At 40.7% G+C, this 13,378-nt stretch overlaps 1 protein-coding gene across 3 annotated transcripts in view; it reads left to right on the forward strand.

Moving 5' to 3' along the window:
- LOC135504189 (lysine-specific demethylase 5B-B-like) overlaps nucleotides 1–13,378 on the forward strand; it is a 34,967-nt gene that overhangs the window by 20,283 nt on the left and 1,306 nt on the right. For all 3 annotated transcript variants that reach the window (XM_064922534.1, XM_064922536.1, XM_064922537.1), the window contains exons 17-27: nucleotides 4,050–4,174; nucleotides 4,365–4,515; nucleotides 4,719–4,833; nucleotides 4,990–5,345; nucleotides 9,145–9,283; nucleotides 9,435–9,614; nucleotides 9,736–9,894; nucleotides 10,078–10,527; nucleotides 10,647–10,731; nucleotides 10,943–11,148; nucleotides 12,906–13,160. In XM_064922534.1, coding sequence (XP_064778606.1) covers nucleotides 4,050–4,174; nucleotides 4,365–4,515; nucleotides 4,719–4,833; nucleotides 4,990–5,345; nucleotides 9,145–9,283; nucleotides 9,435–9,614; nucleotides 9,736–9,894; nucleotides 10,078–10,527; nucleotides 10,647–10,731; nucleotides 10,943–11,148; nucleotides 12,906–13,160 — 2,221 coding nt within the window. The remainder of the gene's footprint in view (nucleotides 1–4,049; nucleotides 4,175–4,364; nucleotides 4,516–4,718; nucleotides 4,834–4,989; nucleotides 5,346–9,144; nucleotides 9,284–9,434; nucleotides 9,615–9,735; nucleotides 9,895–10,077; nucleotides 10,528–10,646; nucleotides 10,732–10,942; nucleotides 11,149–12,905; nucleotides 13,161–13,378) is intronic.

Genomic DNA, 13,378 nt, shown 5'->3' on the forward strand with positions numbered 1-13,378 from the left:
AAACTTTTCTCCAATACTATAGACCCATTACCATATCGATCAACGCTTGAATAGAAACCTAGTTCACACACCCGATTTTGACGTCAACACAGTCGCTACAGTTCCATTAGGTTTCTTTGTAGCCTCGTTTGAATGTTGCAGTTGCGCACATTTGTACGGAATGGGGTGAGTTTACGTTACTACCCTAACGACATAAGAGGCAATGTATAGCCTATGAATATCTGCACCTAGCAAAACATGACAAACCATAACTTAAGTCCAACCGATAAACATTACTTTAGCCTTCATTTCGGTGGCTAGTTAGTTGGTTGTCTGTATGACTAGCTAGGTTTAAGTGACAGCTGAGGTTGACGCTTCCTGAGCGCAGCCCAAATTTACCGCTACAAACACACCTTTTCTTGCCTGACAAACTAACTAGCTTGCTAAAGCAAGCAGCTTGGGCCGTTTCCATATGAATTACATTGGTAGAAATAAGACAAAACAACCAACTAGTTAGCTGACAATATTAACAGCTAAACACGGCAACTATTTCCATGAGATGAAGAGCAAGCATTCGAGCTCCACCGCTGATGTGCGAGCCAGTACCAACAAAGTTATCATGACTTGCTCATTTGTGAGCTATTTACATAGGACCCAGCTCGGTAATGGCCTGGTAGGGCTTCATTGTCCCTCTGACATCATCAATGAAAATGCACTCACATCAAAGCATCTTACTTTTAAAACTCACCTCACTTTGATTGATCAGTTTGAAAAAGTACAAACAACTGTTTGAATCCGAGTGCAAAACAACATGCGGATGTTTAAAATCCTAACAACTAAATGGACAGCACTTTCTAGGGTGACGATTAATTCAAAACACCATATGCAGGGTTCGCACAAGATGCTTGAGGTGCTTATAGTACTTGAATTTGGCACTCTGAAATTCAAGTACTGGAATACCTTAATCAAACATTTTCTCGTTGGTACTTGACAAGTATTTATATTAAAATGAGAGAACAGAAAATGATAAAATATGTTAGAAAAATGTATTGATCTTACTTATTAATTTCCAGGCAGACTGCTGAGTTTAATTTCCTCACGTTTCGGGCTATGGTTTCCAGGCGAGCGAGCTCATTAAACCCACACTGCCACTCAGCCAGGAAGGTACAGAACTGACTGAATAGGCGTCGCCAAACGTGACATCGATAGCTAAAATGCAGAGCAAATGTAGATTCAAGCCTGCATTTTGTGCGTATGGAACATTTCTGGGATATTTTATTTGAGCTCATGAAACATGGGACCAACACTTTACATGTTCCTTTTTATATTTTTGTTCAGTATAGTTTACCCCAAACATTTTTTACCACTACATCACTGGACCAAACCACACGGTGTAAGGTGCAAAAAAATGTGCCAGACTTTGAATCAGACTTTAAATCAGCCCTGAAGTGGGAAAGAGACAACGCTGCGCTGACGCCAGTTGTACATTGACTTTTTCTCTCCAGAGCTTGTTTGTCTCGTTCAATGGGCGCCTGCGATATTCCACTTGATCAAGCGCAGCCGTGCTCCTGCCATTCTGGTGGCCGTTCACGTTCCGTTATCACACAGCCCACTCGCCCTTCTCCCAACCGGCGACTTTAAAGCTGCCAGTCGGAAGCAATGCGCTTTTTTTGTAGCTGTTAAGTAGTATATTCCCAATTTCCCAATAAAAATACAATACAGTCAGTCATTCAGTGGGAATTGTGTACTAATGTGAATAGAAAATGTGTGTAGTACTGATGATGCTGTAATAATTTACCAATCTTGTTTGCAGACCTGCCAACATGCACGCATTGTGCGTACCATCTACGCAATTCTCTGTCCATGTACGCAGGTACAAGTTCCGAGTTAAACGTAGGTAGAAATAAATAGGGCCCGATGTTTTTTTTTCATATTTACATTTTAATACAAAAATAAATCCACTGAGTAAATCTAACATCCCGATTCTCGAGTTGCAACACACAGACATATACGGAGTGTGTGTCAACGGACATGGAGATTAATTCGCCGTAGCTACCCGGTGTCTACCCCTAGTATTTGTTGTGATGCTGAGTTTGCCGACTGTCAGCTGTACGTAAACACCAGCTGTACGTAAACACATGGACACCCTTTCGACTCCGTGTGTTGTGGAAAGGTAAATACTAATTATTTCAAGCTAATTTTAGCGAACATAAGATGGACATTCAGTGGGCTCTAAAGTGGCAGTTGTTGAAATGCATATACGAAAAATAACTGGTCGCATTTGTGCGAGTGTGATATACATTTAATTTAGCATCCCATTAGTTGTATTTTCCATGTAACATTACGAGTATCACGCAACCTGATAGACTGTAACTGTCTTATGATCCACGTCACAAAAAGCATTACAAAAGTAAAATAAATAAAACATATTGGCATTTAATGGAGACGGGTGTTTAGAAGACTGCGGGATGAAGAATGTATGATTGTGCCATTCGTTATACAATACATAGCCTACCCCATATTACAGACGGAATAAACAAAATGACAAAATGATTTCATGTCTTTGGTACATAATTGGTCTAGCCTATACTCAAAAATGCCACTCCATGAGTCTGGGAGAGTACCTATAAGCCTAGGCGATGCTGTTGGTTCATTGATTGTGCACGATGGCTTAGTGATAGTGTTTTCTTCCATAATTTATAGGCTGACATTACCTTTAGCTGAATATTTTTTCTTACTATAAAATCATATAAAATAAGGGCATGGGGACTAATAAGCATATCTTGTCAGCTAAATGAACAAGCCTACAGCTTGGCTGTAGATATACAGTAGGCCAACTCGTATTCTGTTCTTCTGAAATACATTTTCTTTATATCATAATGTTTCTTTAGACCTTCCTAAAATGTATTAATGGATTTATTTTGACTGTGTGGGCTGTATTACATGGGTTTATTAGACTTTTAAAAATGTAGATGTTCCAAAGGCTGGCATCAGCGGCTTGAATGCAGCTTAGCTTGTATGCTTGGAGGCCTGGAGATGCTAAATGTGTGTTAATTAACGGTCAATTACCATGAGACCGGCATTGTTTTGCATGACAATAAATGTCTGACAATTTAATGAACGCCACAGTCCTATATCAAGGGGTTGTGAAACATTCATACAGAAGTAAAGGGGAACCAATAGTATTGATTCATGTGAAGGGGGGTAATAAAAATACAATTTTGGTTAGGTTGCTCACCCGACACCGACAATATAATAATATAAATCTATGCAACTTTAGTGATTTGGTCAAATGTAAAGGAGTAAAAAGTAAGTTACTTCCTTCAAAAATTACTTGAGTAAGAGTACAGGTACTGCCCACAGAGAGTAACTAGAGAAGTACTAGTTTCTCAAAAAACTCAAAGGTCCGTAGTGGGCCAGATTCAAAACTCATGCCTACTCTGACGTGTGCTTTTGTCAGCAGCTGTACCCACTGGATCACACAGGTTCTAAAATAAACATGAAGCTATTTTGTCTAATTCTTGCCTTGAACATATAAAAAACATTTTTTTTAAATACATCAATCCCCCCCCCCAAAAAAAATATTGTCTATTTACTATATTCCAAATAAGAATTCACACGAGACGCACAGTAGCCTGCTTAGAAAGCTTATTAAACTGATGCACAGTGGACCTGCAGAATAAGTTATTGTATGGCCTACAAACACTGCTTCCAGCTGCCCCCTGGCGGTGATTCTAAATATTAAATATCCTTTCAAATCGTCTTGCTGGATGATTATTTTCGTCCTGTGACGAAATGGCTCATATTAAGATCTGACATCTGTGTCCTGTTCAGTGTGCAGTTGGTGTGAACAACATAAGTCCAGGGAGCACATTCAGCAGGGGGAACATTATATGAATGCATACATGATATATTATGAAAACATGTAGAATAAGAAATCATGTCCACTCTATGCAGGACATTTATGTGGTTCTGGTTTTGTCAGATGCCTCAAATATGCCTTGTTCTCTTGTCCACACTGATATGGCTTCAATCTCCACAGATATTTATTTTAGTTTCTCTGCTTGCAGTTATAGATTTACACTGGATGATCTGTACCCCATGATGAACGCGGTGAAGCAGCGAGCTGAGTTCTATGACGAGTGGGCCTCCCACGTGACAGAGACTCTGGAGGCTAAACTGGACAAGAAAAAAAGTGAGAGATGAATTCACCTTGTCTATGTACTTGTCTCCCATTAGTAGTGCTTTTTAGTGACGTATTTGGCTTAATATGGGTCCTGGAAACTGGCCCAGAGACTGCAATTAGTAGTGAATTAGGCCTCACACCCTTCTCGTTGTAAAGCACTGTGGCTGTGTAATTAATTATTGTAACCGTCTCTCCTCAGGCTTGTCAGTCTTCCGCTCCCTCATCAATAAATCAGAGTTGAAGATGTTCCCTGACAACGACCTCCTGCGTCAGCTCCGTTTAGTCACACAGGATGCAGAGAAATGCTCCTCAGTTGCCCAGCAGCTACTCAATGGCAAAAGGCAGACCAGGTAACTTACACAGTCCAGTGAAAGAGGAGTACCACTGGTTAATTTTCCTCCCTCGCCGCAAACATGATCCACTATGCCTGTGTCTTTATTGTATTCCTCAATAAACAGTGTTATTCTAATTTTCTCACCAATGATGTATAAACATGTGCTTATTGGAGTATGAATCAGTATGATTCAAGGTTTGTCATAATTGCTTCTCCCAGGTATCGCTGTGGTGGAGGGAAGACACAGAGCCTGCTGACTGTGGAGGAGCTGAGGTCATTTGTCAGGCAACTGTACAACCTCCCCTGCAGCCTTCCCCAAGCCCCCAAATTAAAGGTATTGTAAGCCAGTGTCTCAATGCCATCATGATATTGAAGCCATTAGAAAACAGGCCTCTGTTTAAATCAATTGATCAGAGGATATTGGAATAAAACAAATCTCAATAGTTTTTTTGATCATAACTGAATCTGAATTATGTTATATTTTTCTTAGGAGCTCTTGAATTGCATCGAAGACTTCCAGCAACACAGTGAGAAGCTCCTGGCAGATGAGACCACCGGCACAGAAGAGATCCAGAGTCTTTTGGATGTTAGCTTTGACTTTGACGTGGAGCTGCCAGAACTTCCATTACTACGGGAGAGGCTGGCACAAGCCCGCTGGCTAGAGGGTGTGCAGCAGGCCAGCACCCAGCGCTCCACCCTGACCCTGGAGACCATGCGGAGGCTGATAGACCAGGGCGTGGGTCTGACCCCTCACCCCTCTGTGGAGAAGGCCATGGCTCGCCTGCAGGAGCTGCTAACTGTGTCTGAACACTGGGAGGACAAGACCAGCAGCCTCCTCAAGGCCAGGTGAGGGCCGTACACTGAGGGTTTCTCTTTTACATCTGTAATCTGTAAACCAGGGATTCCAGGTTTTTTTGGTGGGTTGTGTATCTGATTTGAAAGAAGAGACCTAAATGTAGTTAAAGGTACTACACAGGATTTATTTTTAAATGATTGCATTGTAATTTCAGAAAATCTCCATAATATATCTTGCGCTAATAGTGTAATGGTAGTGTTTCACAGTATTATGGTAGTGTTGTGATAGGCTGTGATATTCGCCTATTGATTTCTCCAGCCGGCGTGCCATCTATTGTCAAACTGGGAAAGCTGTTCTGACTTCTTGGCTGTGTTATCTAGTGGAAATAGCTATTTTCCTGGTTGCTAAAATTCTATACTGTTCCCTCAATTTAAGTACATGTGATAAAACAAGTACTGAATGGTGTAGGGATTTATTCTGATTACTGTGAAATAGCTTTTCAATAACAAAAATGTTGTTTTTTTAAGCTGGTGGTCCAGCTTTAAACATCTGTAAAACTATATTTTTTGTTATTGAAAATAAATGTCACAGTGATCACAATAATTCCCTACACCATTCAGTGCTTGTTTTCTCACATGTACTTAAATTGAGCGAACAGTGTAGAATTTTAGCAACCAGGAAATTACAGCGTTTTCCACTAGATAACTCAACCACATAGTCAGAATAACTTTCCCAGTTTGATAACAGATGCCGCTCCGGCGGGAGAAATACATTGGTGAATATCACAGCCAATCAAAACACTGGCGGATAAGTAATACTGTGAAACACTATGATTCCACTAATAGCGGCAGATATGCTATAGACATTTTCTGAAATTACAATGTAAAAATTCTACAGAAATCCTATGTGTAGCACCTTATAAGGTAAACAAATATAAATGGTTTAAGGTCATCTTCTGGTTTTTGTTATTCTGGATCATTTAGACCGTGAATTTACAAAAATTATCCTCACACAGTGATTCAACTCTGGGTCTTGAATTTTACTGAACTTTCTCTACAAAATGAGCCATGTGGTTATATCACTTGTATTAAAGCTAGTGAGGTTTTGCTTTAACTAATGTACAAACATTAGCATTGGTGACTAGATTACTGATTTGTACATTAGCAGAACTATGTCAGTGTCCCTGATTTTGCTTCATTTTAATTCCAGCTAGTGCAAAATGCTGCTGCTAGAATATTCAACAAGATCTACAAAAAGTGAGCATGCATATCTAGTTCTGCTTCATCCCATTGGTATCCAGTGCATTTTAATAACCACTGTCACCAGCGTTTTCAAACAGCTTTTTTAATGGCATGGCTCTCCAAGGAATGTGCATCTATTCTGTGCGCTCCACATATCCACGGTTTACCTTTGAGTCTTTTTCAGTCCAGTTTTAAAGGGATAGTTCACCCAAATTACAAAAAGACATTGGTTTCCTTACTCTGTAAGCAGTCAATGGACAAGGTATGACAGCAATCCATGCTTTGGTTTAGTTTCCAGCGTTATCCCCAGGGATTTTAACAAGATGGTGCTGCTCCGTACGGCCGGGGGGGGGCCAGAGATTTAGTCTTAGTTGTAGTCTTAAAATACCCTTTAGTCTAAGTCACATTTTAGTAATTTCATTCTTCATTAGTTTTTTATGTTGTTTAAAACTCTGGTCAATTTTAGTCTAGTTTTAGTCAGCCATTTTTGTCACACAGTGTGTTCTTAAAAATATTGATGATGAATATTTAGGCTACCTCGAACTTCCATCTTGTGCACATTCAGATAGTAGGCCTAGTTGGACAAGGTTTTCTCCTCGTATACCTTGGCCGGCAACGTTGATATTGTGTCAGATTATAACCAATGCCAGCCATAATCAACCATATAGGCTATACAACCTTGGCTACGGTTAACAATTTACGGCTCAGATTTTTAACCCCATAACTTTCAAGGGGGGTAAATAACAGTGTTTCCCTGAAAATGGGAGAATTCGAGCTTTTCAAAAATGACAGGACTATTACTGTACTCCTAATATTCAACAAATGGCATTAGTTTTTCCCATAGGAAATAAGCAACCGCAACTTGCATTAGCAGACCGCGGCACAAGATCGGCAACGCGGATGAATAACAGCGCACATGGGAAAATAAGGCTTCTGATGTGATCAAAATAATAGCCTACATGAATGTAAGAGAGAGTAAACATTGATTCCAGTTGAGGTTAGTTACAAGTGAAGTGTCCTGCCTTCGCATCAGTTCAAAAGATTAACGAGTGACTGAAGTGACCTGGGAGTTGTGTGGGAGAGCCGGGCAGATCAGCTCAGACTCCACAACTGAAGGATGTCAATTCTGCCAATGAGAGGATTGCGTGAAATATACTCCATGCATGTTTAGGATTGGACAGAATGGATGAAGAGGAGCTTTGTCAAATTAAATGTCCATTAATCTTATGTGGAATTCTTTTCTCGTCGTCACATTTTCATAAACTAAAATGAAAAGGAATTTTTAATTGTTTTTTTCCCATGACATCTCATCAAGTAATTGTCAGGAAAAATTGGTGATTGTCAAGTATGTTTCGTGATTTGTTGATTCAATTATAACTCGTTGTCATACCTTATCCATAGACTGCTTACAGGTTAAGGAAATCAGTGTAATTTTGTAATTTGGGTGAGCTATCCCTTTAATTGTCTGCATCTTTCTAAAGCTAGAGTTCATAAAAAAATGTATTTGTCATTTTAGAGCTTAATATGGTGAGAAGTACTGTTCTCTCTATCTCATCAAGGATGGCTGGATAGTTTTGTTTCTTTATGATTTTATTATCAGTATGTTCAACATTTCCTTTATTATATAATTGTGCAAAGCCCATATCACGGTAACTGTATATGTAGCCTATGCAATGGTTTCAAAGTGTACCATGGTTGCAAGGGGACAGTATAGATAGCCTACCTGTAGTTAACTGCCAAAATAAAGGAAACACCAAAAGAAACTGTCTTAATAGGGCGTTGGGCCACCACGGGCTGCCAGAACAGCTTCAATGCTCCTTTCCAAAGATTCTACAAGTGTCTGGAACTCTATTGGAGGGATGCGACGCTTTTCTTCCATGAGAAATTCCATCATTTGGTGTTTTGTTGTTGATGGTGGTGGAAAACATTGTCTCAAACACCGCTTCAGAATCTCCCATAAGTGTTCAATTGGGTGACTGATAGACACACACACACCCTTTAAACCCCCTATGCGTCTTTGAGACCCCTCTTTCAAAGTCACTGATGTATCTTATAGCAATGGTAGCCAAAATCATGGACAACTGGGCATTTTTGTACAAGACCCTAAGCATGCTGGGATGTTAATTGCTTAATTAACTCTGGAACCACTTCTGTGTAGAAGCAGCTGCTTTCAATATACTTTGTCTCTCATTTACTCAAATGTTTCCTTTATTTTGTCAGTTGCCTGTATGTGAAGCTACTTAGACTAAATGATCTATCAGTAGTAGAAGAAAACGTTGCATGGTTCACAACCATCACAGCAGTTATGTCTGCTTACATCAGAATTATCAAGGGTTAAAGCTTTAATTTACCTTTTGTAAAATATGGAGTGAGTAGAAACATATTGTCCAACAAGTGAAGTGAAGTGTCTCAGGAATTGCCCCCAAAAATGATCATGATAGTACATGCATATATTTATTATTAATACACACCTGAGAAAATGTCTCCATAGTCCATACAGATTGATGAATATGATTTTTAGGCTTCCTGGCAGCTGGATAACTGGGCCCCCTTATGCTGGTGACTGACCAGTCTTCTGACCTAACTGTTGTATTTTCTACTCCACCAGGCCCCCCCTCTCTATAGAAACCCTCTCTGAAACAGCTGAGAAGGTGGCTGGGATCCCTGCTTACCTCCCCAATTGTCTGATGCTGAAGGACTCCATCAGTAGGGCCAGAGAGTGGCTTCGGGAAGCTGAGGCACTTCAGGTACAGAATAATACAACAGGTTTTCACACAGATGTCAGTTGAATAATATTTTTTTATATATGACTTTCATAGAAACAATGCTTCCAGGTTGACATGTTATAATGTGTCAACTTTGTATAGAAAACAACTTGAATTTTGTGGACTCTTTCAGGATGAAGATTCCATTCCATTGTTTTACAACCTCTCTGATATGGTTATTCGAGGACAAGACATCCCAGTCCAGCTTGGCCCTCTAAAGCAGCTGGAGTCTCTGATGGCAGAGGTGCAGGCCTGGAAAGAGTCTGCAGCTAAAACTTTCCTTGTGAAAAACTCTCACTTCACTCTGCTTGAGGTAATGTTCTAATGGCTGTAATGCACCACTCACTGAAAGTTCCATAAGTGATGAACAGTATATAGCAGTTTATTTCCAAGAAATGCAGTCATTAGAATTGATAATTTGTTCTTGTCCACAGGTTCTGTGTCCAAGATGTGAAGTTGAAGCAGGTTCTCCGAAAAGGAAGTCCAAAAAAGCTAAAGACATCACTCAGCACAGCAAGAAGAAGATGGTGAAGCTTGACTGTCTCAGTGATGTGGAAAAAGCCCTCTCAGAGACCAAGGACTCTGCTTCTGCTGTAAGTACACCTACACTGGCCATTTCTCAACTTAATATATATATATTTTCTTTACTCAATTTAAAGAGTGTGGACCTTCTCTTTCTCTACTTTTTGTACACTAGTACTAGATATGTGATCTACCTCAATTCATGTTGGATGTGAAATTATATGAATTAAAATGTTTTTACATTTCTTTACCAGCTGGCAACTCTCGGGGAGGTGCGGTTACAGGAGATGGGGGCCCTCTCCTCCCTCCGGGCAGCTAACGAGTCCAAGCTCCTTCCCACGGCAGACTGCATGGACCTGAAGGTGTGTGTGTGTCAGAATCCCCCCATGGGAGCTATGTTACAGTGTGAGCTCTGCCGGGACGCCTTCCACAGCGTGTGTGTGAGGGCTTCCTCAGACTCCCGTTCAGCCCAGGCCTGGCTGTGCCCGCACTGCCGACGCTCTGAGAAGCCCTCCCTGGACAAGGTCCTGCCCTTGCTGGCATCGCTGCAGCGTATCCAGGTGCGTCTGCCGGAAGGGGATGCACTTCACTATTTGGTTGAGAGAACAGTCAGTTGGCAACAGCGTGCACGACAGGTCTCTTCCTCCTGTGGACTACCCGACCTGGAGGAGAGCTTTGCAACTACACCATCTACGGATGGAAAGGTCAGTCAGTCATACCCCTCTTCTGAATTGTAGAGTTATCTATCCATTTTAAAGTGATAATTCTGAATAAGACCATTGTAATGCTAAATGACCAGATTTTTTTAATAAAATGTATACAGCCAACATGTTTAACTCCAGAGTGGAACAGGACAACTCATGATCAGATGGTCTTCTACACCGAGCAAAGATGCATTCCTCTGCAAGGTCAGTTCTGTGGTATAAAGCAGTGTTGTATAATCATTTTTAAATCATATCACCAACTGGACTTCTTGATAACATTATTTTATTGATTAGTTAATTAATTTAGTATTTGAAATGCACTCTACTGATGACTACTGATTTATTTAAGCATCTACAGTAGGTTGTAGACATGACCTTTTGCATGAACAACCTGGTGTGTGCTGTGCTGCTGCAGATCTTAGTGTGGAGCTGGAGGAGTTGATGGTGGAAGGGCTGCTGCTGCAGGTGTCTCTTCCAGAGATCACACAGCTCTACCATGTGTTACTGAACGGGCTGAAAACGCATCATACCAACGAACGCACGTCACTGCAAGATGACGACCCCTCAGACTGTGACAAACTCAAGCAGTGCAACTCTCAGGGAAAAAGCTTTCCACAAAAGGTTTCAAATACATTTAATTCAAACTGTTGAAGTAGGAAGTTTACATACACTTAGGTTGGAGTCATTAAAACTTGTTTTTCAACCACTCCACAAATGTCTTGTTAACAAACTAGTTTGGGCAAGTCGGTTAGGACATCTACTTTGTGCATGACACACACAAGTAATTTTTCCAACAATTGTTTACAGACAGATTGTTTCACTTATACTTCACTGTATCACAATTCCAGTGGGTCAGAAGCTTACATACGCTAAGTTGACAACCTTTTTAAACAGAATGGAAAATTGCAGAAAATGAGGTCATGGCTTTAGACGCTTCTGAAAGGCTAATTTACATAATTTGAGTCAATTGGAGGTGTACCTGTGGATGTATTTCAAGGCATACCTTCAAACTCAGTACCTCTTTGCTTGACATCATGGGAAAATCAAAAGAAATCAGCCAAGACCTCAGAAAGAAAATTGTAGACCTCCACAAGTCTGGTTCAACGCCTGAAGGTACCACGTTCATCTGTACAAACAATAGTACGCAAGTCGAAACACCATGGGACCATGCAGCCGTCATATAGTACTCAGGAAGGAGACGTGTTCTGTCTTCTAGAGAGGAACTTACTTTGGTGACAAAAGTGCAAATCAATCCCAGAACAACAGCAAAGGACCTTGTGAAGATGCTGGAGGAAACCGTTACAAAAGTATCTATATCCACAGTAAAACGAGTCCTATATTGACATAACCTGAAAGGCTGCTCAGCAAGGAAGAAGCCACTGCTCCAAAACCGCTATAAAAAAGCCAGACTACGGTTTGCAACTGCACGTGGGGACAAAGATCGTACTTTTTGGAGAAATGTCCTCTGGTCTGATGAAACAAAAATATAACTGTTTGGCCATAATGACCTTTTTTTAATAAATATAAATATTTCACCTTTATTTAACCAGGTAGGCTAGTTGAGAACAAGTTCTAAAGCAAAGCAGTGTGACACAGAAAACAACACAGAGTTACACATGCAATAACATGGAATAAACAATAAACATGCCAATAACACAATAAACAAGTCAATGACCATCATTATGCTTGGAGGAAAAAGAGGAGGCTTGCCAGCCGAAGAACACCATCCCATCCGTGAAGCACGGAGGTGGTAGCATCATGTTGTGGGGTGCTTTGCTGCAGGGGGGACTGGTGTCCTTCACAAAATAGATGGCATCATGAGGGAGAAATTGTGTGGATATATTGAAGCAACATCTCAAGACATCAGTCAGGAAGTTAAAGCTTAGTCGCTAATGGGTCTTCCAAATGAACAATGACCCCAAGCATGACCCCAAGCATACTTCCAAAGTTGTGGCAAAATGGCTTAAGGACAACAAAGTCAAGGTATTGGAGTGGCCATCACAAAGCCGTGACCTCAATCCTATAGAAAATTTGTGGGCAGAACTGAAAAAGCGTGTGCGTGCAAGGAGGCCAACAAACTTGACTCAGTTACACCAGCTCTGTCTGGAGGAATGGGCCAAAATTCACCCAACTTATTGTGGGAAGCTTGTGGAAGGATACCCAAAACATTTGACACGTTTGACTAGGATTAAATGTCAGGAATTGTGAAAAACTGAGTTTAAATGTATTTGGCTAAGGTGTAAGTACACTTCAGACTTCACCTGTATGTATTTATATGATTGAAAAGTATTGGTTTATTACTGTTACGACGGTGTCACGACTGTTGAAAAGAAGAAATACATTTTTCTTAGTTTAAGAGGTGTTTTTAATCTCTTCAGGATGGGTTGATAAAGGAAGGAGTGAACGGAGCAGAGAAGAAGGCTAAGCGACACCTGGAGAGGGAGGCTGTAGAGCCAGAGCGCAGGGACAAGGCCAAGAAGCTCCAGAACAAGAGACAGAAAATGAACAAAGACAAGAACCTGGAACGCAGGGCGTTGTCAACCTCCTCGTCTCACTCCGACTTCTCCCAGTCAGATGACTCTGAAGAGGAGATGTGTCCAGCAGAGGGATGCCAGCAACCTGAAGGAGATGAGGTCAGTTTAACTTTTTTGATAAATCACTCACTGACAAGATAACAATAAAAGATAAGCAATACTTTAACTGACAACCTTATGACTAGTAGAGTGTTGGTGTTTAAATAAAGGAGAGGGGGACAGAATGCCTAGCAGTTTGTTTGTAGAAGAGATTGTAAAATGTACTGAATGTTCAGTTCCTTGTTTGACTTATGTCACTTGGGTTAGATTTTATTTGA

This window comes from Oncorhynchus masou, chromosome 18 (assembly GCF_036934945.1).
Source record: "Oncorhynchus masou masou isolate Uvic2021 chromosome 18, UVic_Omas_1.1, whole genome shotgun sequence".
Classification (NCBI taxonomy): Eukaryota; Metazoa; Chordata; class Actinopteri; order Salmoniformes; family Salmonidae; genus Oncorhynchus; species Oncorhynchus masou.